Source organism: Lates calcarifer, linkage group LG6 (genome assembly GCF_001640805.2).
Source record: "Lates calcarifer isolate ASB-BC8 linkage group LG6, TLL_Latcal_v3, whole genome shotgun sequence".
Classification (NCBI taxonomy): Eukaryota; Metazoa; Chordata; class Actinopteri; family Centropomidae; genus Lates; species Lates calcarifer.
In genome coordinates, this window is record NC_066838.1 from 7,994,597 (window position 1) to 8,018,251 (window position 23,655).

The 23,655-nt window shown below is 39.7% G+C and overlaps 2 protein-coding genes across 4 annotated transcripts in view; both read left to right on the plus strand.

The window, feature by feature from the left end:
* sema3h (sema domain, immunoglobulin domain (Ig), short basic domain, secreted, (semaphorin) 3H) overlaps nt 1-3,633 on the plus strand; it is a 63,305-nt gene extending 59,672 nt beyond the window's left edge. For both annotated transcript variants that reach the window (XM_018675118.2, XM_018675121.2), the window contains exons 19-21: nt 597-658; nt 1,287-1,429; nt 1,987-3,633. In XM_018675118.2, coding sequence (XP_018530634.1) covers nt 597-658; nt 1,287-1,429; nt 1,987-2,451 — 670 coding nt within the window. In that variant the 3' untranslated portion in view covers nt 2,452-3,633. The remainder of the gene's footprint in view (nt 1-596; nt 659-1,286; nt 1,430-1,986) is intronic.
* Nucleotides 3,634-12,546: 8,913 nt separating this feature from the next.
* On the plus strand, nt 12,547-22,767 carry borcs6 (BLOC-1 related complex subunit 6). Of its 2 annotated transcripts, none has more exons than XM_018675117.2 (7): nt 12,547-12,652; nt 13,858-14,468; nt 14,884-15,070; nt 15,277-15,459; nt 18,811-18,974; nt 19,097-19,180; nt 19,868-22,767. In XM_018675117.2, the coding sequence occupies exons 2-7, from the start codon at nt 13,869-13,871 to the stop codon at nt 19,991-19,993; spliced, it is 1,344 nt and encodes a 447-aa protein (XP_018530633.1). In that variant the 5' UTR covers nt 12,547-12,652; nt 13,858-13,868; the 3' UTR covers nt 19,994-22,767. The 2 variants fall into 2 exon arrangements, with proteins under 2 accessions (XP_018530633.1, XP_050927040.1); XM_051071083.1 differs by having other exon boundaries at nt 12,593-12,652; nt 13,861-14,468.
* Nucleotides 22,768-23,655: the final 888 nt, after the last annotated feature.

The window sequence follows — 23,655 nt, forward strand, 5'->3', positions numbered from 1 at the left end:
TTTATCCAGAGAATACTAATCTGATAATTGTATACTGGATATCCCTTACGAGTTAGATTTTTTTCCCTCTGAATAGCAAACACATGGAATCGATCTTCTTAAGTCAGATTTAAACCACATTTGTTGATTGTTTGAAATGTGGCCCAAATTACATCTCAGCTCAGCTCTTAAATTTTACACATTTTTTCCACCAACACTTTGTCTAATACAAAGCATGACAAATGGGCAGATTTCCTTGAAAATTGTAAATGCTAATGTTTTTGGTAACGCCCTGACCTTTCCTCTAGTGCCACCATCAGCCAAAATGTCCACTTTGCACACAAAATCTAATAATATAAATGGTAGATTGGCATGAAATTTGTTGAGCAAATTGATTCTCCCAAGTGGATTGAACCTTTTTATTTTGATTAGCCCATGACCTTTTCCGTACCACAACCTTCACAACAAACTTAACACTGTTACCCATACCTCTGTTCAAGTATGCAGTTTGTTCTGTGTGACACTTCCAAATTATAGGATGTAATGGATTTTGAAACCTCTTGGAATGACCAGAGGGTTGAAATTCTTTTCTTAACTTCATTACTTTTTCTCTACAGGAGGAATGCTCGTCATTTAGGAGAGGATGAGGATCCACTGACTCAGTGTGTCAGACAGGGAGGTGAGGAGCCAGTTCACTGGTCGCACTCAATATGTTTATTCACCAATACTCTACTGATAAAGTATGATTTGTTTACAGGACAGATAGACTCACCATGGTGTTTCATTTTGCAGACAATTCACCTTTTCAGCAGATAGCACTAACTTTTAAAAATGCTTTAGCTAGAATGAGTTTTATTTTAAACATTTTACGTGTGTATGTTCTGTTAACATATACAGTTTTTTATGTTTAAGATCTTTGCTGTCTTGTGTATGTATAGCAAATGGTGTCTTTTGGTACACACACACAAAAAATATTGAATCAGTCTTTTTGCAACATATGCAAAGTAAAAAAATTTATGAGCCACCCACATAGAATTGCACTTCAGAAAGACACACTTGCTAATGAGTAAAATAGACTGAAAGTAAATACAAAATGAACAGTATATACATTTTGTATTAAATAAAATTTAACATATATTAAGTATTAAATTGATAAAATTCAAAAATTCTGGGTTTTTTGACAACATGTCATCACATCTGCAGAAATAGCACAACATATCAGGCTTTGTCAGGGACAGGACGCTAAAATCTGGAAAGTCGTTGTCTCTAGTGTTTACACAGTCACCAACCTGTCACATCTCTTTCAGCTGCGCTGCAGGTGGAGGCGGAGCAGCGGGTGATGATGGTTGCTGAGGGTAACAGCACCTACCTGGAGTGTCTGCCTCGATCCAGACATGCTGCTGTTACCTGGTACAAACAGGCTGGAGAGAACAGTCCTGAGCTAAACCAGGTACACACACACACACACACACACACACACACACTTTTCTGTAATATATTTATTTGTGTTCTTTTAAAAGAGTTTTAAAATACTACAACAGAACATAAATACAGGAGGATAGTAAAGCTAGAGCATGTAACTTTTTTCTAATATTTTTTTAGTTGAAATATGGAGAGGCGCTGTCAAAGGCTTGCGTGACCCAGACTCATTGAACAGAGAGTTGAGTGAACCTCACCCCTCTAACCCAGTCAGAGAAGGTCAGCGTCAGGGGTGGGAGCTCACAGCTGTCAATCAATATGCGAACATGCTTCTGATCTACTACTCCTAGCTAGTATTAGCTGCTAGAGGATGTCACTATGGCAAACCTCCAATTCCTGCATTATCTGAGACAGTGTACACGAACAGGATGTCAGTGCATGGCTGGGTGGAGAACTTGTACATTGTAACTTTAAGTTTGTCCAAACCCTTCCTCATCAACTTATGAACATTGACATTGACATTGACACAGACTGCCAGATATAAACACAAGTACCCAACATTCATCTGATCTCTCTCTTTGTCTTCAGGTGGTAACAGGGGACCAGCTGGTGGTTATCGAGCGAGGTGTCCTGATTCGTCGAGCCGAGCTGTCTCACGGTGGCGTCTACCACTGCCAGGTGGAGGAGCATGGCTACCACTGGACCGCCGTCACCGTCCGCCTTGCCGTCTGGAGCCCCTCGGCCAATCGCCTCCTCGCTTCCTTGTCCGGCTCATCCTATCAAAGCGCAGGCACCCAGCCCTGGTACCAGGATGTGATGGCGCTGATTCACCCAGGAAACCTCGGCCAGCACTGCAAGGCTCTGGGATACCGCCCCCCGCGCAACCACCGTCGCCACGGTGACATCATGGTGGAGCCAAACAAGGAGAAAGAGAGAGGAGAGAGGCACAAGCACGGTGGAGGAAGAGGAGGAGGAGGCGGGCCAGGGGGAGGAAGAGCAGCAGGGAGGAAGAGCAGGAGCAAGCCCCAGCAGAGGGTACCAAGGAGCGCTTGAATGCATCATGCAGCAGGAGGGCGAGTTTTCAGTGACTTAATCACACACACACTTATGTTAACACTAATACACACATACACAAACAAACATGTACACACACATACACAAACAAACATGTACACACACACACACACACACACATACTGTATGTACAGAGACTACGACATGAGCATGCACTTATCTACAAACAAAAAAAGGCATCCTTTCATTATAGCAACAAACTTTCAAACTAAGCTACACACAAACACCTGAAGTATGTACAGGAGGATGTGAACAGTAAAGACTGTTTCATTAGGACAAAAGACTTTGTGAATAAAAAAGAAAAGTAGAATACATTAGATTGCAAAGCATGCTGAATGAAGGATGGATGGCATGTCCAGATCCCCCAGTTGGACTGACTCTGTTTTGTGACTAGGACATTAAAAGGGATGTTTTGGATTTGGAGCTTTTACAGAGAAGAAAAATAGGAGTCTTGTTCCAAAGTTTAGCATCTTAAAAAAAAAAAAATCCAACTCTTCCGAAGTGATTGCTGTCTTAAAGGACCACCATACAATTTTGCATGTTTTAGCCCATTAATTACAAATCACACGCCAATAATTCTCTAAAACACAGCAGATGTTTTTAGATTGATTTCCTACCTTCCAGGCAGACACTGGTTTCTATTAATGTTGTGTTATTGCAGTTGTGAAAAGTATTTTTCAAGCTTTCCTTTGTGATGCACTCATATTTCAAGGACACTCTTTGCTAGGATGGAGGGTCAACTGCTAATCATCGATGAGATAATGCTGGAACTGTTGTAAAGTAAACAATAAGAGGACAAAGAACACACTTATGTGCTGAAAACAATTTGATTGTTGTATGGCAGCTAACTGTCAAATCAGCTGTCAGAGTGTTCGTAATACAACAGCAGCTAAGTAGTAGTGGTTAATCTGTGTGATGGAGTGCCTATTGATCTGAACACCTACAGTATATTTTGGAAACCTATCAGCAGTGATTGATAATTAAAGGGCTACAACCTTTAAAGTTACATTATTAGCTATCAAGGTAATTGTTTGACACAGCAACAACTTTAGGAAAGAAATGATGGTTGTGAATAGCAGTAAATAGCAGTAAATATGTGTATTTTTCCTCTGAGGAATATGTGACATTCTGGGATGAAATCTTTGAAGCAGCTCACCTACAGTGAGAGTTGTGTTGGTTTCTTCAGATAGGTGGGGTCTGACCACAAGATGACTGACTGCGACCACAAAGATGAAAGGCAGAGAAAAGCACGACAGTGGCTTTGATGAGGCTACAGATCTACTTTCCCAGATCATTAGTGTTCTGTGTTGCAGCCGTACAAACACACTGAAGGAGATGTTTCCATTATGTTCTCCTCAACTTTTGGTTCAGTAATGTTAGCTGGTGAGGTTTACAGACATTGGTGGTACTGATTTTATGCCACGCAGCAGAAAGCAGTTTAGTATAGGTGTGGGAAAAAAGTCAGCAAAATGAAGGTGGATCTGGTGTGTCAGAAGAAATGCTCAGTCCTATTTTGAGTGTTGGTTTGGTTTGCCTGGAGTCTCACATGAGTGCAGTGTACAGATTTAGGAAACGTGTTAGGGTTTATTTTATTATATGACGAAAGTAACGTCTGCACATCAACTCCAGTCCATAGACGAATCTACTAATCTACATTTTTTGCTACGTGTGTTTCTGGGAAAGAATGGTGTTGCTGCTATTATATGAGGCACGATCAAGCCTTTACAGTAACTAAAAAAAATTACATTAAATTTCCTCATGACATCCCTGACTGGATGTGTTTTAAATGGCTTTAATGAGTCTAAGAGTCATAATCAGGATCAGCGCTGCCAGACATTTTTGGCAAACCACAGAGAGTTTTTCTAATTGGTAGTGTTTAAAATCATTTTTCTCGCAAGTAAAAACTGAATATTTTGTGGCTTCTGTATCTATCAGGCAAAAAAAGTTTTACTGTAACTTTGGTCGTGACAGTAAAATCTAAACTCAGCACACTGAACCATCTAAAAAGTTTTTCAATAATGTTTGATACAACACAGACAAGAAAACACGTTTCAAAGAGGACCATACTATGAACTGAACTACCAAGAGACTCTGTACAGAACATGCATGTTTCTCAAACTATGGCTCAAGACCCAAAATGGGCCACTGGTGACTTTGAGTGGAGTAATATGTTGCTGGTCCTGCAGCTCCAGCCTGTAATGACATCTAGCTGTAAATTATGAAGCAGGCCCAGTGTATAATAAAGAAGCCTTTATTATACAAAGCTGGAACTTGAGAAAGTGCTGCACAGGACTGGCGCCAAGTGGATCTGAGCGTCTTCAGTGACTTTGCAAAGCAGTAAATTGTAATTTGTTCTTAATGTTAAAATGTTAAACCAACACAACTTGTTCCACCTCTATTTAACTTTCTGCTTAGTGATATTTATTTGTTTAATCTGGAGTGAAAATGCTTGTTTCGGACATGGTGAGGTCAGGTTTTTGGGAAACACTTCAAGCTGTCCATCAGGTCACAAACCAGATACTTATTTAACACGTAACATGTGTTTGTTGGTCTGTCTTTTTGTGCATGTACTGTATGTTTGTGTGCCCACAGATAGAAGCGCACTGCACAGTGCTCTTCTTCATTCTCTTTGCAAGATTTCCAGAGAATCTTGCCCATCAAAGTCAAAACTCATTCAGCTGGAGGCCAGGGGAACTATTGTGTTTAAAATTTGATGCATTGTTTCTGTTTCTCTGATAGTTTCCTAGAACAATGGACACAAACCAAATGCTCCGACGTCCAGCTTGAGCTCAACAGCGGTATTGTGCGGATGTTTACAGATCACACTGCATTAGGGATGAAAATATCTAATGTTACTGATGTTTAAAAGATTCATGCGAGAGAAGGGAGTGGGAGAAGGAGAAAGCTGGGCAGACTAAGTTAAAACTTGATTTTGTTTGGTTTACTGGAAGAAGATGCATTTACATGCATGGTTAAGGCCAATAATAACAGCCTCTGATATTTTCATATATTTAATTTCATCCCACAATGATGATGCTGAGCACGCAATCCCGCCTATATTAGTGTAAATATATCCCATGATGGGCCCTGCAGGATCCCAGTCCCTTTGCTCTGCTGGCTCTATGTATTTCCGTGTCTGTGTCTGTGTCTGTGTGTGTGCACGCTTGTACAGTATGTATCTGTATGTCTTTGTGTGTGTTTAACATTAGTGGGACCAGAGTGAGAGGTTCTGAGGCCAAACCAGTAAATCTGCCAAACAGGAGAACTCAGCAATGGATGAGAGATACTTTTGATGCCGTAACAAAAATAAACCAGAACGACTCTGAGCGGAGAGAGCCTGCAGAAAATTAACATGGGCTTGGCTTCTTGGCTTCTTGGCTTTGACCACATGAAAGACCTAACCAGTGCTGAGCTACTTCTGAATGTGAGTGTTTGAGTAAAGAGAAAGAGAGTTTATAAGGGAGTATGTGAGTAGCTGTTGAATGTTAAAAGTGTTGACTACAGCCACGTCTCAAAAATCAAAGGTTGTGTGTGGGCGAGTGTGACGCTGGCAGTATTAGCCAAATGAAATCAAGATTTGGTGTGTTCTCATTTTGCTGTTGAATATGACATTTAAAGCAAAAACAAGTAAGCATAGACTACAGGTGTGTTTAATGGTGTTAACACAGCAAATAAAACCTGTGAGTCACTGTATGAGAGTGCTAAACACGTTTGTACTTCAAACAGATTTCCTGCCTTTCTTAATAACTGAAACATGTTCCTTATGTTCATGTGAGCATGAGCATCATCATTTTAACCAAAGTAAAGCAATGTCTTTAAGTCATTTAATGGAGACTGTTGACTGTTGTTGAACGCTAACAACATAATCATTCTTAGATCAAATCAAAGTCTAGCTGTCTCTCTTACCCAGCTTCTGCTGCACACTAGCATCTTTAACTCTTACTTGGATACCATGTAGTACACTGTGTACACAGTATACTCACTGGCGTAGTGTGTGAGTTTCAGTGTCTCGGATCAAACACAGCCACTGTGTTGTGAAATCACGATCGTAATATGTGACTGGGATTGTCTGTTTAGCTCACTTCACTTACAAATTTTTACTTTCTTGTATGTCCCTTAAATTATTGGCCCCACTGACGTTTTCACAAGTTTGGAAATACATTGACAGGTCTACTTTGGCTTTCTGTGTTCTTCCCCAAACCAACTGTTGACCAGCTTTCAGGCAACATTGTGTTGACAAATGGAAAATGAAGTGTGTGCAAAGATTTTGATAAGTGCCGCTAGCCAGACAAGCAAAGTCAAATGTGACACACATCTACATTTTGCCTGTGAGAAGACACCAACAGTGATTTCATTTGGAGTACACTGCCAGTTTTCTGCCAGAGTTTCTGTTTTGTCCCTATCCTCACATCAGTATGCATCAGATCCAACAATCTAAAAAACTATGAAAATAATCAAGTTTTTATGGATTCCAGTTTGTGGATATTGTGTGAATATGTGTGTAAAGTGCGTGAAGTATTTGTGTAAGATCCAAACACCACTCGAGTAGGAGGCAGAACTCCTATGAGACATTTTTTTGGTGGACCACTTAAAACATTTAGTGTTTCCCTCAAAAACATGGAGCAGAGCTGCTCCTCATTCATTACAATGGACTTGTGTGATTCCCTTTGTTATGCTTTATTTACATCTCAGTGCCAATATTCATCTCTTGTGATTTTCCAGAACGACTTCTTTGCAGACGGAATGAAACTGTCATCAAATGATCTCCTTTCATGAGTGGGGACTTTGTTCTTCTTTTTGTAAATATGTATAAAGGTCTGCTTTCAAAATTATGTTTGTGTTTTGTGGTTTATTTTGCCTGTAAGAAATATATCCAAACACTGAACTACACACAAACACACAAATATACAGTAGATATAAGATTACAACACTGTCAAGTGAAAACCATATTAATGTACAGTTAGTTTAAGTATTTCATGCTCTCTCATGGTTTAGGACAATTCTCCAACCTTTTAGCTCTTACAAACCATTAAAACCCCTTTGGATTCTTTTAAACATCCATTGTCACCAAGCTTAAAAACCACACTCATTTTTATGCACAAGCCAGAAAATGACAACCACAAGTGGTTAGTGTTCCTCAAACCTTCACATGATCCTAGTCTCCTCTGAAAGGTACTTTTAGCTGAATTTCTAAGAACCAAACTCAGTGAAGCACAAATAAACATTTATTCCCACCTTTTTCATTTTCACTCATCTGTTTTGTTTTACACAAACGTAGTTGTTGCAATGAGATTGAGACCTTGAAATGACTTGAAGCAGAATTTGAGGCTTTTTGTGATGTAGTACAGGTTGTCGAGGTTGAATGAGGGTTCACACACAATGTCATTCAAAATGATGTTAATCATCACCAGTGTTTTTCTTACTTTATGAAAGAGAAACTTTTTAAGATGGCTTTTAACAAAGTAGACCACCTTACATATTCTGAATATTTTTAAGGATGTACGTGCATGCAAAGAGTTTTGGAAACAAATCAGTGCGCAGCTTTATTACAGGGATTCATTCCGCTTCAGCCATGTTATTTTTCATGCACACCGTCCATCACTGTCCTCATTCCACGACAGTAACATACCACTCAATACCAAACCACCATTCGTCTCTGCCAAAGTGACCACATACAGCACTTTCTCATTAAATGCTGAACAACTGGTATGTTCTGCTGAGCAATCTGATGGCCGAAAGATGCATTCCAATCATGCCAGATACCCAGCAGCCTTCATTCTACTTCTTTTCTGTTTCCAAACCCTTGAGGTAACAAGGGGGTCAGCAATGCTTCATTGCTTTCTGCTGCTTGTTTATATTGTTATGTATGTGTGCATGCTACTTTTCAGACTTGACAGGCTCTGGTCAAACATGAGCAGCTGTGGCTTTAAGTTTCTTACTGCTGAGAATGTACTTTGAAAGCACAATCACAGGCAAGAATATCCTTGAGGAAACTGATAGCATTTCAGTCTGAGAAACAGCATATCACAGCAAAACAGAAAACCATGCATTTAAAGTAAATTAGTGTATTGCAGTGGTAATAGTTTATTAGGAATGAGATTCCCCCTTTAGTATTTCCTACAAGCCTCAACTGCCTGACAAAGTATAGAATTGATACCATAATTATATTGTATAGACTTTACTGTCATACTATAACATATCCAAAGGATGCCTAGCCTTGCAAACTAGACCACATTTCAATAAACAGAATCAGTCTATTTGACTGATTGGTGTCAATTTACCCACTGAGACCACACAAACTATATTAAATGCTGTCTGGAGGGAAATTTTTACAAAGGCTGTTTTTTTTTTTTTTTTTTTTTTGGCATATGAACAGTGGAAACTTACACGCTGACTATTCATCTTTTCACACACCCATCGAGGACACTTCTAGACAAACATTTTCATGTTCTGACAACATGAATTCCAAAATTCCTCAAGATCACCAGGTAATTTTGGTTTACCCCTGGTTTGTCAGTCCATTACAGACTGAATATTCACTCATCAAATACTGGATGGATTGCTGTAAATTTTCATTTTCCTTTTTTCCTGTAGCACCACCAGCAGGTCAAATTTTTCACTTAAATAGTGAAATATCTTTACTTCTTAAAAAAAAAAAAAAAAAACTGTTACCATTTGTGTTTCCCAGAGGATAACTCAGGTGCTCATTTATACCTCTTCATCTTACACCAACAGGTTAACACAGGTGACTCCGTTCACCTCTTTGGTTTATGATCAAATATTTGGGAACTGAATGAGATTCCCATCAGCCTCAGCTGTACTTGTGTATTTATTGCTAATTATCAAATGTTAGCATCCTAATACATTAAACTAAGCTGGTGGACATGGTGAACATTACATTAAAAATTGGTGTTTGTCGTTGCTAAACAGAATGTATACATTGCCAGTGTTAGCATGTTAGCATGCTGATATTAGCATTTAGCTACAAGTACAAGTACAAATTCACAAAGCTGCTATAGCATTGTCGTAGCTAGTTAAATATGATCACTGAGCACTGGTGAGATGTGTGATTTTGTTGAAAAACTAGAGAAAACTTTCTTTTTAAATTCACCATTTATTTGTTGATCAATGTCAAACTTTGCAAGTTTTTCAAACAGAATAAATTCTATGTATAATGAATCTTGCAGGGCCAGTCCGACAGCTGTTTTCTACACCAGCCTTGCGCCTCATTTAGATGGTGAGGCTGTGATTCAAACCACAAGTTGAAACAGATTTTGAATAAAACCCAGACGGGCCTGGTATTGTCACTGGCCATAGCCACAATTTCAGAACTTCTCTCCAGACATGTATAAGTGTTACAACATGACAGATTCATTTCACCCAACAACCTCTGGAGTTACCAGCTACAGGCGACAACCAGCATAAAGGAAATTAAGTAACAACATGATGACAAGCTGTCATGACAATTAAAGCCGGTGACTCGAAATGGCTTTTTCTGGTTTCCTCAAAAGGATTCAATAAAAACATACACCAATGTTGGAAAATGCACAGAGCTATTTAACAGAACACTTCAGCATAGGAAACAAGCACACAGGAGGAGACGCTTTTGGCATTTGGCATACAGAATGACTCATCTACCCATTTTATTTTTTTCCCACTGCTCAGTCAACCAGAAAGTCTTCTTTTCACCATTTTGTGAAAGTGTCTTGTAGGTGTAATAAGAAGTTTGCGCATCTCACCATAGTATCCCTTTCAGTGAAGCTCTCATGCTGAATAAAACTGTCTGGTCATGCCGAAGATTGAATTTTACAGCTAACTGCCTCAGACGGTTTTCTGTGAATCTCAAACTAATTCCTGTGGACACTTGGACACCACGGTTGTTGACCATGCACATATTTCCACAGACTCCTCTAATTGATTATGTCCTTTCCTCTGATTTGTAACCACCAGCTCTTCTAGTTGAGCATTCTTGATGGATGAATTTTCTTCTAAACTGGCCACATCAACCTACAGAAAAAAACACTTCCTTACTTCCTTACAAAGCCCACCCTTTTTCCTCCATGATGTATGCATTATAGAATATAAATATCAGGAGATATTAGTGCTGAGGATTGCCTTGGTGTTGCATCTGTTGTAGCCTTCCTAATGCCGACATCATGTACATTTTCGTAAAACAGATCCAGGAGTTTTCATTCAAAATTAAATATGGACTTTGATGGCCAGGAATAAAACTTTACAACATCAGGTCTTGTCCAATCTTATCTTGTTTATTCTTGTCTGTACTGGTGAAATGTTACTTTCAAGCAATGAAAAAGACATTAAAGAAAGTAAAATAAAGAAACAGGGCATAATTTCCACTGTTTGTTAGCAGGCTGGATATGCTAGTTACAGGGTAAAATGGAAATTAAAGGATTTGATTTTTTCATGTCTGTCTTAATGCAGTGCCCACAATGACAGTTATTGATACATTTGTAAAACCTGGGCAAAGCTAATATGAGGCTTGAGCAGTTTCAGTTAGACAAACCAAGTGTCCTGGTGACTAAAGCTTCTTATTAGGAAGAGTTCACTTCACTGTCAGCGTGGACAAGAGGATGATTACAGCCACCAATAACTGTTGAGAACGTCTCAAGTCATACAGTCATACTGTACAGTCAACCTGAGTGTACCACGGCCTGAAGAAAGTAAGATACGCTGAAACACTGATCTATAGAATGTAAAACAAAAAGTATGCACTGGATTTACATTTGTGCTTCATCCCCCTTTTTTTCTTTTACAATATTTCCCCAGTTTCCTGGTGTTATTAATGAGGAGCACCTGAATGGAGCATTAGTTTTGTGTTCTCTGAGAACAAATTGTCTCAGGGAGGAGGAGGAAGAGGAGGACGAGAAGGTTCAGTGCAGGTCCTCTGAAGGACACAGCTGACATGCCCCTGAACTGGAATGCAGTTAATATATTGTGATTTAAGGGCCCTTGCTGTCATTTTTGTTGCCAATGTGCAACATGCAGCCACCGGCTTTTATTATGGAAAAACCAAATCTGTTTAAAGACACGTGTTTTACATTTGCTTTGTAACCCTCATTTCCCTAAACGTTGCCTTTATTGTGGCAGTTCCTTGTCTGTTAAAATAGCTTCTCTCTGACAGTAACCTCCTCAAAAACAAAAATAAAAGCTGGTAAGGGTCACAGTGGTTATTGAGTGTTCTACTGGGAAACTCTGGAAACTATTGGCTTATTTGAGAAGTCTAATTGTCTTTAGGTAAATGTCTCAGACTTTGATGTTTGGCACAAAAGGAGAGCAAACAAATGGAATAAAACAGCTGAATACCCACCAAGAGAGTGGGAGCAGCTGGTCTGGGTGGATGGGGTAGATTAGAAATTTTACAAGATCTTTAGATGTGGTGACTGCATGGTTTTGAATCCTCTCTCCACTGCTGCAGTAGTGTTTGTTATTTCTGACCACAATTAGTGGTTTGAAAAGCCACAGATACTGGCCCAGGTTCCACTGTGGAGGCTAAACCAAGGCTTTCTCATTATTTAAGCCTCCTCTCCTCTGTTGGCATCATTTCTCCTATTCCCATTAGGTCAGAGGTCAGAGGCTTAGCTGCACACGTGCTCTATAGTCCCACTCAAGACCCTTCAGGCTCACCTATCAACACAGGATGCTGAACCTTGGTGGTCTTCCTGTGTCTTCACTCACCTGGGTTCTCTTGCTTCATTACATCCTGCATCAAAATGCAACTTTAAACTTTGCGCAGTTGTAACCTGAGGGGCTGTGATGTTTGTCTCCATCTATAGGAGAACAGGGATATGTGCAGCATGGATAAAAAAAATCAACCACTTCAGCTTAAGTAATGCAGGAGTCAAATGTTGCACATAAACATACTGCCACAGCACACAGCAGCATTCCTCTTTAAATACTTGGGATAATGTGAGCAAATGAGCAACAATAGCTAATGGGTCAGGGCAGTTTTAAAAAATATTCCAGTAGATACAGTATTCCGTCATATATTCATATATTATTGCTTTGCTGGAGAAGAGCTGACATCGCTTACTTTTTCAATAATATAGACTAAAACGCCCTTTTTATTATAAAGCGGAACTGTTGTGTTGTGGTTTGAGGGGAAGGATTTTCAGACCGGACTCGGCTGCTGCTTACATCTTTCAGGATAGAGGCTGCTCCGGTGAGTGTTTTTGTTTTGTTTTTTCATTAAATTGAGCTCAGTGGTTCAATTGTGTGCCATTAACAATAGATACGTACAAACTGTCACATACTTTTTGCCATGTACTAGTGTCAGACAATTAAAAGCGACCCGTGAAAACACTGTGGTTTAAAGGCCTTGACAGCTAACGGTAGCCGCGCAGTGCTAACACCCTCCAACAGCAACATCCACCGTTGACAGATAGTTAGCAAGGCGGCTAAAGACAGCAGCACATCAACTTCCTCACCGCAGTTATTCATGTTTTTTTAATTTCTTTGTTGATGTTTGTCGGTTATACAACGTAGTCTTTGTCCACGGACTTCTGTTCAGCATTCACAGGCGTTGTTTGCGTAAAGTCTTGAGAGTAGAAGCTAGTGTTATATTAGCGTAGAGTAAGCTAGTGCTAAGCTAAACAGCTTATTATTATTACGTCATTTCACACTTATAAGAAAAAGTACAGTTGTCCCACACAACAGCAGTATGATCTAACAGTCCTGGCCAAGAGGAAAACAAAGGCATGTGAAAGACTACATTTCTAGCTTGAGTTTGAGTCATCATACAAACACGCCCAGGCTAAAAGTCTCAGATTGAGGTCTGGTGGCAATCCAATGACATGCTAAATGCTGACTTGCTGCATGGAAATGATGCTTAGATCTCGGTCCTCACCACAGCCCCCTCCTCAGAAAATAATTTTTCATAGTTTCATTGTCACTTTCACTTCATTCAGGAGACAAAGAGACTTAACTCCAGTTTTCTTATTTATTGTTGCCTTTAAGAGAAACTAGGTGTTTTTGCTATGTTGCTTACACCACTGTAGCTTTCACTTTATCTCTCGTGGTTGCGTCATTAGACTATTGTCAAATCAGTGTGCAGTGATTGCTTTGAGATTTACAGAATTGTCCTTCAATGTACTTATGTACCTTAGTAATGGAAATGTGCATTTTTTTAATTTGAGCAAATCTACTGTACCAGTAGTGTAACACCAAATTATAAGTACTAGTAATTATTCTGAATAATTAAAACTAGTAGATATTTCCTGATTTAAATTAAGTTATTTTTCTTTAGCTTCAGACTATATTGTATTTAGGTAGAGTGCTTTATCTAGCACTAATGCATTGAGCAAGGAGAAGGGTTTAAAGCATGATAATGTACAAAAAATCCTCTAATATTTTCTCTTTCTTCACCAGCAGGTGGAGGGATGAGTCTCTCCCCTGTGATTGGCACAGAAGTGCCAGAAACAGCTAATGGAGTTGTGATACCTGTTGCTTCGGAGAATGGCCCTCATGTATCAGTTTCGGTGAAGTGTGGGGGGAGCAGAGCTCCTTGTCTTGGGGAGGCATCAGAGGACGGCTCTCTCAGACACACAGACAACTATGTAGATGTAGAAAACAGAGTTTACGATGGTGAAGGTCACTTGGATGCAGAGATGGCTATTAATGAGAGAGCGTCTAGTTTATCATTGCACACCCCTCAGGTGACAGACCCCTCCCTCCCCACTGCCACATGCACAGGAGACTCAGAATCAGGATCCATCATCAGATACATTCATGAGTCCTCTAACACTGTTGAGCCTCCTGGTGCAGCTCTGCTTTGGGACTCAGCACACACCAAAGACTCACCTCAGCGAGGAGGACCTGTCTCTACAGACAGACAGCAGACAGAGGCAGAGACAGACAGAGGCACTGACAGCCAAGAGGATGAGGAAGATGGAGAGAAGGAGAAACAGGATGAGGAGGATGATGAGAAGAATGAAAACAAGTGGAGGAATCAGTATGCAGGAGAGAGAACACAAATGGAGGTGAGTGAACTGTACGACTATTTTTTTGATTTCATTTATTAGAATATGTATACTACGTAGAGTGGAGAGCATCATGGAAATAAGAGAGATATAATGAGCATGATGTAAACTAAAGCCAGAGAAGCTGGTTATGCTAAATGTTGCTATTGGGGCTTAACTGTTTTTGAATGGCCTCTCTGCTGAGGCAGTTTGCTTCACATGAACTACAGCAAGTTGAAAGACTGTGTCTGACAGCCAATCATAATTTCTCCTAAATTTGAAGATGAGGCATTAAGCTGTCTATCAAAGAAAGTAATGTGTAGCTCTTGGATTGGTATCACAGAGGTTCGCCATTGTGATTTATTAAGCAGTAATTTAACTTCCCTTTTTCAATTCCTCTTCCCCATTTTCTTTCACCTCCTCACAATTTTTTTAGTCTTCACAACACTACTCGTCCTCAGCCCCTGGTCCTAGCACCTCGTCCTCTTCCTCTCCCCCACCTCCTCTTCTTCCCTCAGATGATGGCCCCTGCCCTCCCCATGTCATGGCCCAGGTATGGGTTCGCAACGTGCGAGGGATGCAGGATAGCAAAAGCCTGGATGAAATCAGCCAAGCGTGTGGAGGTAGATATCTGTTGAACAGATTCTCTCTTCTCCTTACTTTGCCTGAATTGATAACATGCAATAACTCATTCAGTGAACCAGTAAAGTGAATGAAGAGAAGTGGAAATTGTAACTGTATCAAGAAGGGCTTTCATATTTAAATAAATTAATTATTAGTGACAGCATTTTGTAACCTTATTTAGCTGATGATGGAATGTTCTCCACAGGTGGTTTGGGTGCCCGGGTAGGGGGCAGAGGTGGTCAGTCAGAGGGCCGACGGGCCACAATCTCCTCGGCTCTGGAGCTGGAGGGGACAGTCAGCCATGATGGAGACCTGACTAACTTTATCACCAAGAACCTGGAGCAGAAGATCAAGATGAGTTCCAAGCCCAGTCTTGACTGCAGTGACTGTGAGTATGAGTTTGAAGCAAACTTGACAGGATTTAATTTAAACAGAGTACGTGACTCTAGTATATATATATTTCATTCACAGTATACACCGATCAGCTACAACATTAAAACCACTGACAGATTAAGTGAATAATATTGAACATTTCAGTTAGATTCAATTCACTTTTATTTATATAGTGCCGAATCACAACAGAAGTTACCTCAAGGCACTTTTCATTTAGAGCAGACCATACTCTAGATTAGTATAATTACAATTCAATACAGTGTTTTGCTGGGAAATCTTGGCATCCTGACATCCTGACAACTTTGACATGTCCCACCCACCAACTGCTCAGAAGTGTCTTGAGGAACACAACAAAGAGCCCAATGTCTTGACCCACCCTCCAAACTGCCCCAATCCCAATCTGACCCAACATCTGTGGGATGCACTTGAACAAGCCAGGTCCATGAAGGCCCCACCCTGCAACCCACAGGACCCAAAGGATCCGCTGGCAATGTCCCAGTGCCAGACACCACAGGACATCCCCACGGGTCAGAGCTGTTTTGGCAGCACAAGGGGGACAAAACGTTAGGCAGGTTTACAGATGCTGGATCAGATTAGGATCTGGCATTGGAGGCCAGGTCACCTTGGCTCTTGTTGTGTTCCTCGAGACATTCTGAGCAGTTTTGTGTTGTGATGGACTGTCCTTCTGGGTTGGCCTACAGCAATGTTTAGATGGGCGGTACGTGTCAAAGTAACATCCAGATGATTGTCAGGACCCAAGGTTTCCCAGCCAAACATTGTATTGTAACAAAATGATCAATGTTATTCACTTCACCTGTCACTGGTTTTAATGTGGCTAATTGGTGTATATTCTATGTGTCTATCTATTGGTATGTTTTGTGTTGTGTTGTATTTGATGTGGAGAAGAAAATTTGTGCGTGCAGTATATGTAATGATGTGCAAACAGAGTGCAGTGATAAAGGCTGCTTACATGATGGCTTTATATGTAGAGGTCAGGAGACTCTAATAGATAAACTCTTTGTATTTCCCTCTACAGAGGAAGGTGTCAGAAATGGCATTTCAGGAGGTTAATAGCACCGGTATAGGCAGTGGTGCTGAAACTGCAGTGCAGGGTGTCTGACTCTCTGTCAGATTCATAGCTAGTTTTCCCCTGCAGAGACTAACCGGTCCAGTCAGCCGCTACTCATCATTTATACATAGCTTTCGTCATGTCCAAACCATAAGAAGTAATGGGGAATCAATGTACTATATTAAGCAAATGAATTGTTGTGTCTGTTTATGCTTATGAGGAAATGATGAGGCTTACATGAATCATCTACAGCCCCATAGTTTTCACAATGCAGCAGTGTTGTCAGCGTACCCTGGTCTGGGAAAGGTGTACTTCATTTAAAAATAGTTTTTCATCAGATTTGTCTCATTTTGTGTTCATCCATTTCTGCTGCTTTTTCATAAGTGTGTGTATTTTTGACTCCTTTCTATCGAGCCTGTTTTTGTATTAGCACCTCCTTCATATATGGGAGCAATACTGAGGCTGTGAAAACATGATTACATTTAACATAAAGTAAAGTAGTAAGATTAAGTGTTGATGTAATAACAGGGACTCCACAGTTGCAAAATTGAACTCACGTATTACAGTCAAAATGGTCGGGTTTAAACTTCAGAGAGAGAAGTCTTCTTTTTCATTACAATGGATGAAAACCTAGATATGAAATGGAGTTGTTGTAGCAAACATAAGTATAACGATAATGTGCAGCTTATATAATACTAAACTACTAATTTCAAGGCAATAACATAGTGAGCATACATGGCACATAAACACCTTTACCAGGTTTCTTAATTGTTTCACTGATTTCTTCAGGCATCTGTTTCAGACAAGATACATAGCAACTAGTGCATAAACACTGTCAGGGACAAAAAAAGCATCAAAATGTGGATCAGCAACCTGTTCTGTAAATATCAGACCTTTTTATCTGCTGTTATCTGATGCCATGCTTGTAGTGTTTGTACAGTCTCTCTCTGTACTGTCGTTTACCTTTACTCATTATTTTTTTTTAATTAGCTGGTTGTCTTGTATAGTGTACAATTTGGGAACTTGCAAATGTGGGCTAATGGAAACCTTGCTTCAAACAAGAAAATCACAGTTTTGCTCACAGAATCACAACCAGCTTTACTCATTTATAGAGTCCTCTCTGGGTGAGATATATAACGAAATAATTAAAATGTGTTGCCCTTGTGCATCTTCCTACTTTTTCCAGGCAGATGCAATTAGCCTCAGATACTGATTTAATGAGGGTGCAGAGACTCAGTCTCTAAAATGTAAACATATTTTTTTCCCCAAAAGGTCACACATATATAGCTGTTTAATGAATTCTGAAGTCTGAAATGAAGTCTGGCTTGTCCATTAGCAGGCATCTGTCTTGTCATATTTTCCAGGAGAAACACAATGAACTGTTGCCCTTCATTCAGGGAAAAATCCCTCTGGATTAGAGTGTCAGCTAAACTGGCCACTCAATTTAAACACAGCAACACAGTCAGTATGCCCTCTGTGGCAGCTCATTCCCTCTACCTGCTGATTCAATTAGGATGGATGACTCACAGACTTTGTTTAGACTGGAGGGATTTATTTCTGAGGTCCTGCTGCACCCTGACAGGAATCTTTTTCAAGACATGGAAACTTGTTTCTTTGGTCCATTGGCCACACTTTTTTTGTGTGTTCCAAGATTTAATGACTTGAGGCAAAAATGTTCTTCTGGTTAAATGCCATCATTTGTTTAAATTTGTGCAGGGAGTCTTTTTATAGGAGCAGGTGTTTCTTCAACTGGAAATAATTCTTCAGTTGCTCTTGTGTATAATGTGTTTCATTTAGTCTGTTTTTCTCTTAAAACACAATTTCTTCACTTTGCTGTACAGAGGCTTTGCATAATGGTGGTTTGCATCACTCTCAGCCTTTCTTTGTCTGTCTGTATGGTCTTAATGGATATGTGTGTTCTGCTGGAATAATTTGTCAATTAGTCAATCAATAGAAAATGAATCATCAAACAGTTATGACAGTCAATTGTCATTAATTGAGCAAAAATGTAAACATTAGCTGGTTACAGCTTCTCAAATGTGAGGATTTGCTTCTTTTATTTTTAAAATCATTATCAATTTGATATCTTTGGATGTTGGTTGTGTTATTCAAACAAAATGAGTTGCTTAAATTTGGGCTCTGGTACATATGATGGCTATTTTTTTATCATTTATTATTGTAATTATTATAATTTTGAAAAACTTTTACAATGAACAGATGAGTCGCAGCCCTATCATTGTGTATTATTAATCTAATTTCATAATTATTTCTTACTAGCCGACTGTTCAGGTCCCATCTACCGAAGTCGGGGGTTATCACGCAGACCAGCGGATATCCCACCCATTGATCCTGCTGTCCTGTTGGACCTTCAGAGACACACACAGGAAGTGGCGCACAGTGTGGAGATGATGATGCGGAGCCTCAATGGAACCATCCAGAATGTGAGTCTTGATGATCCAGTTCATGGGACAGACTGTGTTTAGCGTCATCATGTCTTTGCAGTTCTCCCCCCTCGCATTTATTGCTTCCTTCTGTGTAATTGATTGATTCTCTCTTCATCCAGATGACAGCTCTGAGTGTGGGCTACATCCAGACCTACAGAGACTCGGTTGACAGCCTGGGGGAGTCTGTGGACATGAGCATAAAGGTGACGTGTGTGTGTGTGTGTGTGTGTGTGTGTGTGTGTGTGTGTGTGTGTGTGTGTGTGTGTGTGTGTGTGTGTGTGTGAGAGAGAAATGTAAGTAGTTGAACAGCTCCACCAAAACAATTCAACAGATCACAGATTAATGATAGCTAAACTTTTGCTTCAACATTGTTCAGCTCCTCATCTTTTATATATATGTTGTATCATATACATTTTATGACTGGGTCATTTTACAGGCACACAGGTCACCAGAATGTATTGAAAACTTGACAGCCTGTTGAGAGACTGTTGAAGTTTTGTAGAAACACATTAGTAGTTATGAGTAGAAACATCTTACATCAGGGCCACAGAGAGCAACCCAATCGTAGAATTTATTCTCAATATGTGGGAAACAAAGAATCGCCCACATTGTCCTGCAGTTGTAATAACTTCATTGACAACACTGCCAATAGCCAATTGTGCTTGATTCACTCTCTTGGCTTTGTTAACAATGTCATCAATAAATGTGTGGACCTCTTTGTTTCTTTCCAAGTTGAGAGTTTTTGATCCCACATACTTATCACTAAGACTTGGTATGAAAGAACTTTTTTGAAATTGCAATTCAAACTGATTACTGACTACTGATGACGCTGAGGTCTTTTTATATTTTCAGCTTTTTCATTGCCCGCCTTTATATTTTTGCTCCTATAGGGCATGTACACGCTGATGGCTCGCTGTGAGGAGTTGGATCGTTCCATGCAGCCCATACACACACTGGCCGCACAGATCCGTGACATCAAACGGACCCTGGACACCCTGGAGGCAATCTGCAAGTAACCCTGCATGTCTGGTACAAAAACACATCCCAGCTGCAAAGATCCAACATCAAGCACATCCTGAATGAGGCTGTCTGCAAGTAACTTCACCCCTCTGCAGGTAGCACACACACACACTGCAGCGAGGATTCAGTGCACCTCTGGAGTCCTGGAAACATTGTTACTAGGCATGCTGGATGATTGGCGCTCATAGTCCCTCTGCTTGTTCATTGTCTGAAGGTGACCACGTTTGTGTTGTGAGATCTCAAATGAATTGCGCTTGATTTCCTCTCGGGTCTGAGCTTTTTCTTCTTTTTTCAAAGCAACCTCACTTTCTCTAACAAAATCTCGCAAATCAACCATTTTTTGGGACACTTGGTCAAGTGTGGTCACACACACACACGAAGATGTGGGGGGTAAATGCTGTCTCTTCCCACTTTACAGGAGGAACTGTGTGTTGGTATCCGTCCAGGCCGCTTGGTTCAGATTGCACTAACCTCTCCTCCCCACATGGGGGTGATGTTTCTCTCTCGGTCTCTCTCTGCCCATGGAGAGGCCGGTATATACTGCTCAGAAGACAGTGACTTTTGCAAAGGAACAGAAAGTCTATTTTTTAATCTTATGCAACAACCGATTCTTTCACTGTAGGCTAAATGAAAGGAGTGGAGCATCACATCTGTCTTTCTGTCTGTATATCTTTGTCATGTTTGTTTAGTTAGATTTCTCAGCATGTGTGCTTTTTCAAAAACAATGCTTCTCTATGTGATTGGGAACTGACCAGTACAGCCACTGAACAGCCCCACTGAAGCATATGGAGTTTAAGCTCAGATGCAGCTTAAGGCCAATGATCAAGGGTAGGAGTGTTTTGCTTTCAGCACTCAAATTCTCTCAGACTGTCCATAAATTAAAAAAAAAAAACTGACAGCTTTTAATCACAGGGCTGCTTCTCTAATTTTAAAGCCTGCACCATGTGTCTTTTGGGCGAAAATCTCACTTTCCTCATCTGGCAATGCAATCCAAGATGTTGCCATTAACACAACTAGAAAAATGTTGTATGTAGCTTTCACAGTGGTTTTAAATATTTGAAAAGCCTCAGGTGCTTATGATTTAACTTTTAGATATTATCAAGGCAGATGGATTTAGCCAACCTGAAGATTTTTCCTGAAATTTGAAGCCACTGAAAATCTTTTCATTTTCAAGCTTTTTTTAAAAAATAATTCTAGCTAACAAACTGCTCAGAGTTAATAATTGGATTGTGTTGATTCACTTTTGTTTCAGCCAATTTAAATAAATAATGTATGTATTAGAGGAGCTCAATTTCAAAACACATTTTTAATCCATTAAATTGAAGAATGGTTGTCTGCCCCTTGCCAGCCAGTGATGTAAATTAGCTGCTAATCTTCAACCGTTGATGAATTACTTTGAGGTTTTGGCTGTAGCTGAAGGTTTTACTCTTGTAAAATAGAGGACACCATAATTTGGAACAAAACTCTACATTTACTCTGCATAGACTATATGTGTATTTGATTCATAGAAAATCTGTAAATTACATTCGGAGTGCTTAAGGTTTGCTTCTGATTGCACTGAACAGTCACTGAGAAATTACTCAACAACAGTTAAGTGTCTGTACTGTGTGTCCTAGCCTTTGTTTTCTTCAGCATGGAAAAGACTGAGCAAAGGAGAGTTAAATGTGGGAATTGTCACTGGATGGAGTTTGGGTACAGTCTTTGCGTGTGAATGAACGTGGACTTGTATCACTTTAAATTGTTTACAAAGTGATTATTCATTAGGTTACAAGACACTGAATGACTATAGTGTCGCCTGGCTGTTACTTCACCAACCTAAAGCCATGTGCTCTTGTGGAGCATTATACTTGATTCAGTGAAGAGACTGTGGTTCTTCTGCTATTAAACTGGTGGGTTGCCTTGTAGTAGATAATCGTATGTGTACTAAATTTTTGTACGTGTATCTATTACTGATGGCAGGCAATATGTAATTTGACTTGAGTAGCGTTAATGGTGTTGTGATGGCTCTCCTACATGGGACACTTCAGACCTTTTGGGACATCTACAAAATGCTACCAGAGCAATACTACAAGCAAAGTAAGTACACATTTGAATCTTGGCCAAAATATTGCTGCTTAAATTGACTATAAAATGCATTATTTTTGAACATCTTATCAAAGTGTTGCCTTTGGAAGTGGAACTTGGAGCAACAGTGCATTGTCTAAACTGTCTCTACACGCCACCTCTGTACCTTTATTATGTGATTTCACTACTATGGGAGAAGATCATGTTATTGGCTTCACAGAAAGCTCAGATTCCATTCAATGTAACATCTACTCTTTGTCGCTTGTCACTTTCCTCAGCGTTGTTTGCAAAAGTAGTTGAAATTTGTCAGGGAAAATTTCAGAGAGAGGGGAGAATATCATTAAAGAGCATATATTAAAGTTAATAATCATCATGGTTCCCTTGAGGATACTCAGATTTACTCCAACATATCCAAAAGTGTAAAGATGTAAATTATCTTTTGCAGATGAAGGTAAAAATGTCCAGGTAATGGACATTTGGGAGCCTCCGTAGAAAGGATCCTTGACACGGGAGAATGAGAGAGGAAATGTCATTTTCTTGTTCATAGTATATATAAATGTATTATTCATTAATTTTCTGTTGTACAATCAGATGCATTTGTGTATATATGATCTCTTTCTGTAACTAAAAATGATTTAGATACCCTTCGTCTTGAGTGTATATTTTAATGAAAAATAAATAAATTTACATGAGCTGCAAAAACAAACATTTCAGTCTTCTTTTTTTTTTTTACAGTGTACTGCCTCAGGAAGCACTGAAGGATGTGGATGGGGAAGAAGCAGATATAAACACTGACTTATAAAAATATATACATATATACAGGTTGCCTTTTATGGGCTGATGTCCTGTGTTTTCTGAATTCCCTCAGTGGTATGTCCTTTGATTGAACAGATACTGCATTTATAACAGACACTTTAAACACACTAATATTTAAAGGAGCCTTAAACACATGCTGGTGTGACTAACAGGCCTTTTTCACTGCAGACATTTTGACTTGCCATAGAAGGAAAAGCATGCTAACATTAATGATGGGTCTCTTCAATTTAACTGTCCCAGTAGGTCATGACAGAGTGAACCAGCATGATCAATACCTGTACCCTGAAACTGATGCAGCTAAATGGAATTCATCCATCATTAATTTTACTGTTTACTGTACATCTGTGCTTTTCCAACTGTGACACTTCAGAATGGACTTTGTTAAATGGTGCAGTTTCAGCAGAACTCAGGCAGAGGATGCTACAGAGCTCTGATAATCTGTGCTGCAGTTCAGCAGATAGGCCTTCTGCAGCTGTGATAGATGAACAATGAAACGTCTGGATGTTTTTGACAATATGCAACATTTGTAGACATTTAAATATGTGACTTTTAACTCAAACTCAATGCACAAATTTAAATATCTTCAATTTGATTATTGGGCAACAGCTCCTCACAGTAGATTAAAGGGTCTGTTCACCCAAATTATCAAGAACACAAGTTCCCTCTTACCTCAAACTGTATCTAGCATTGCAGATAATTTTGATTTTATTTGTCCACATTTTAATATATTGTCAGTAGTCAGTAGTTTACATTGAAACTACTGACTGAGGATATAGTC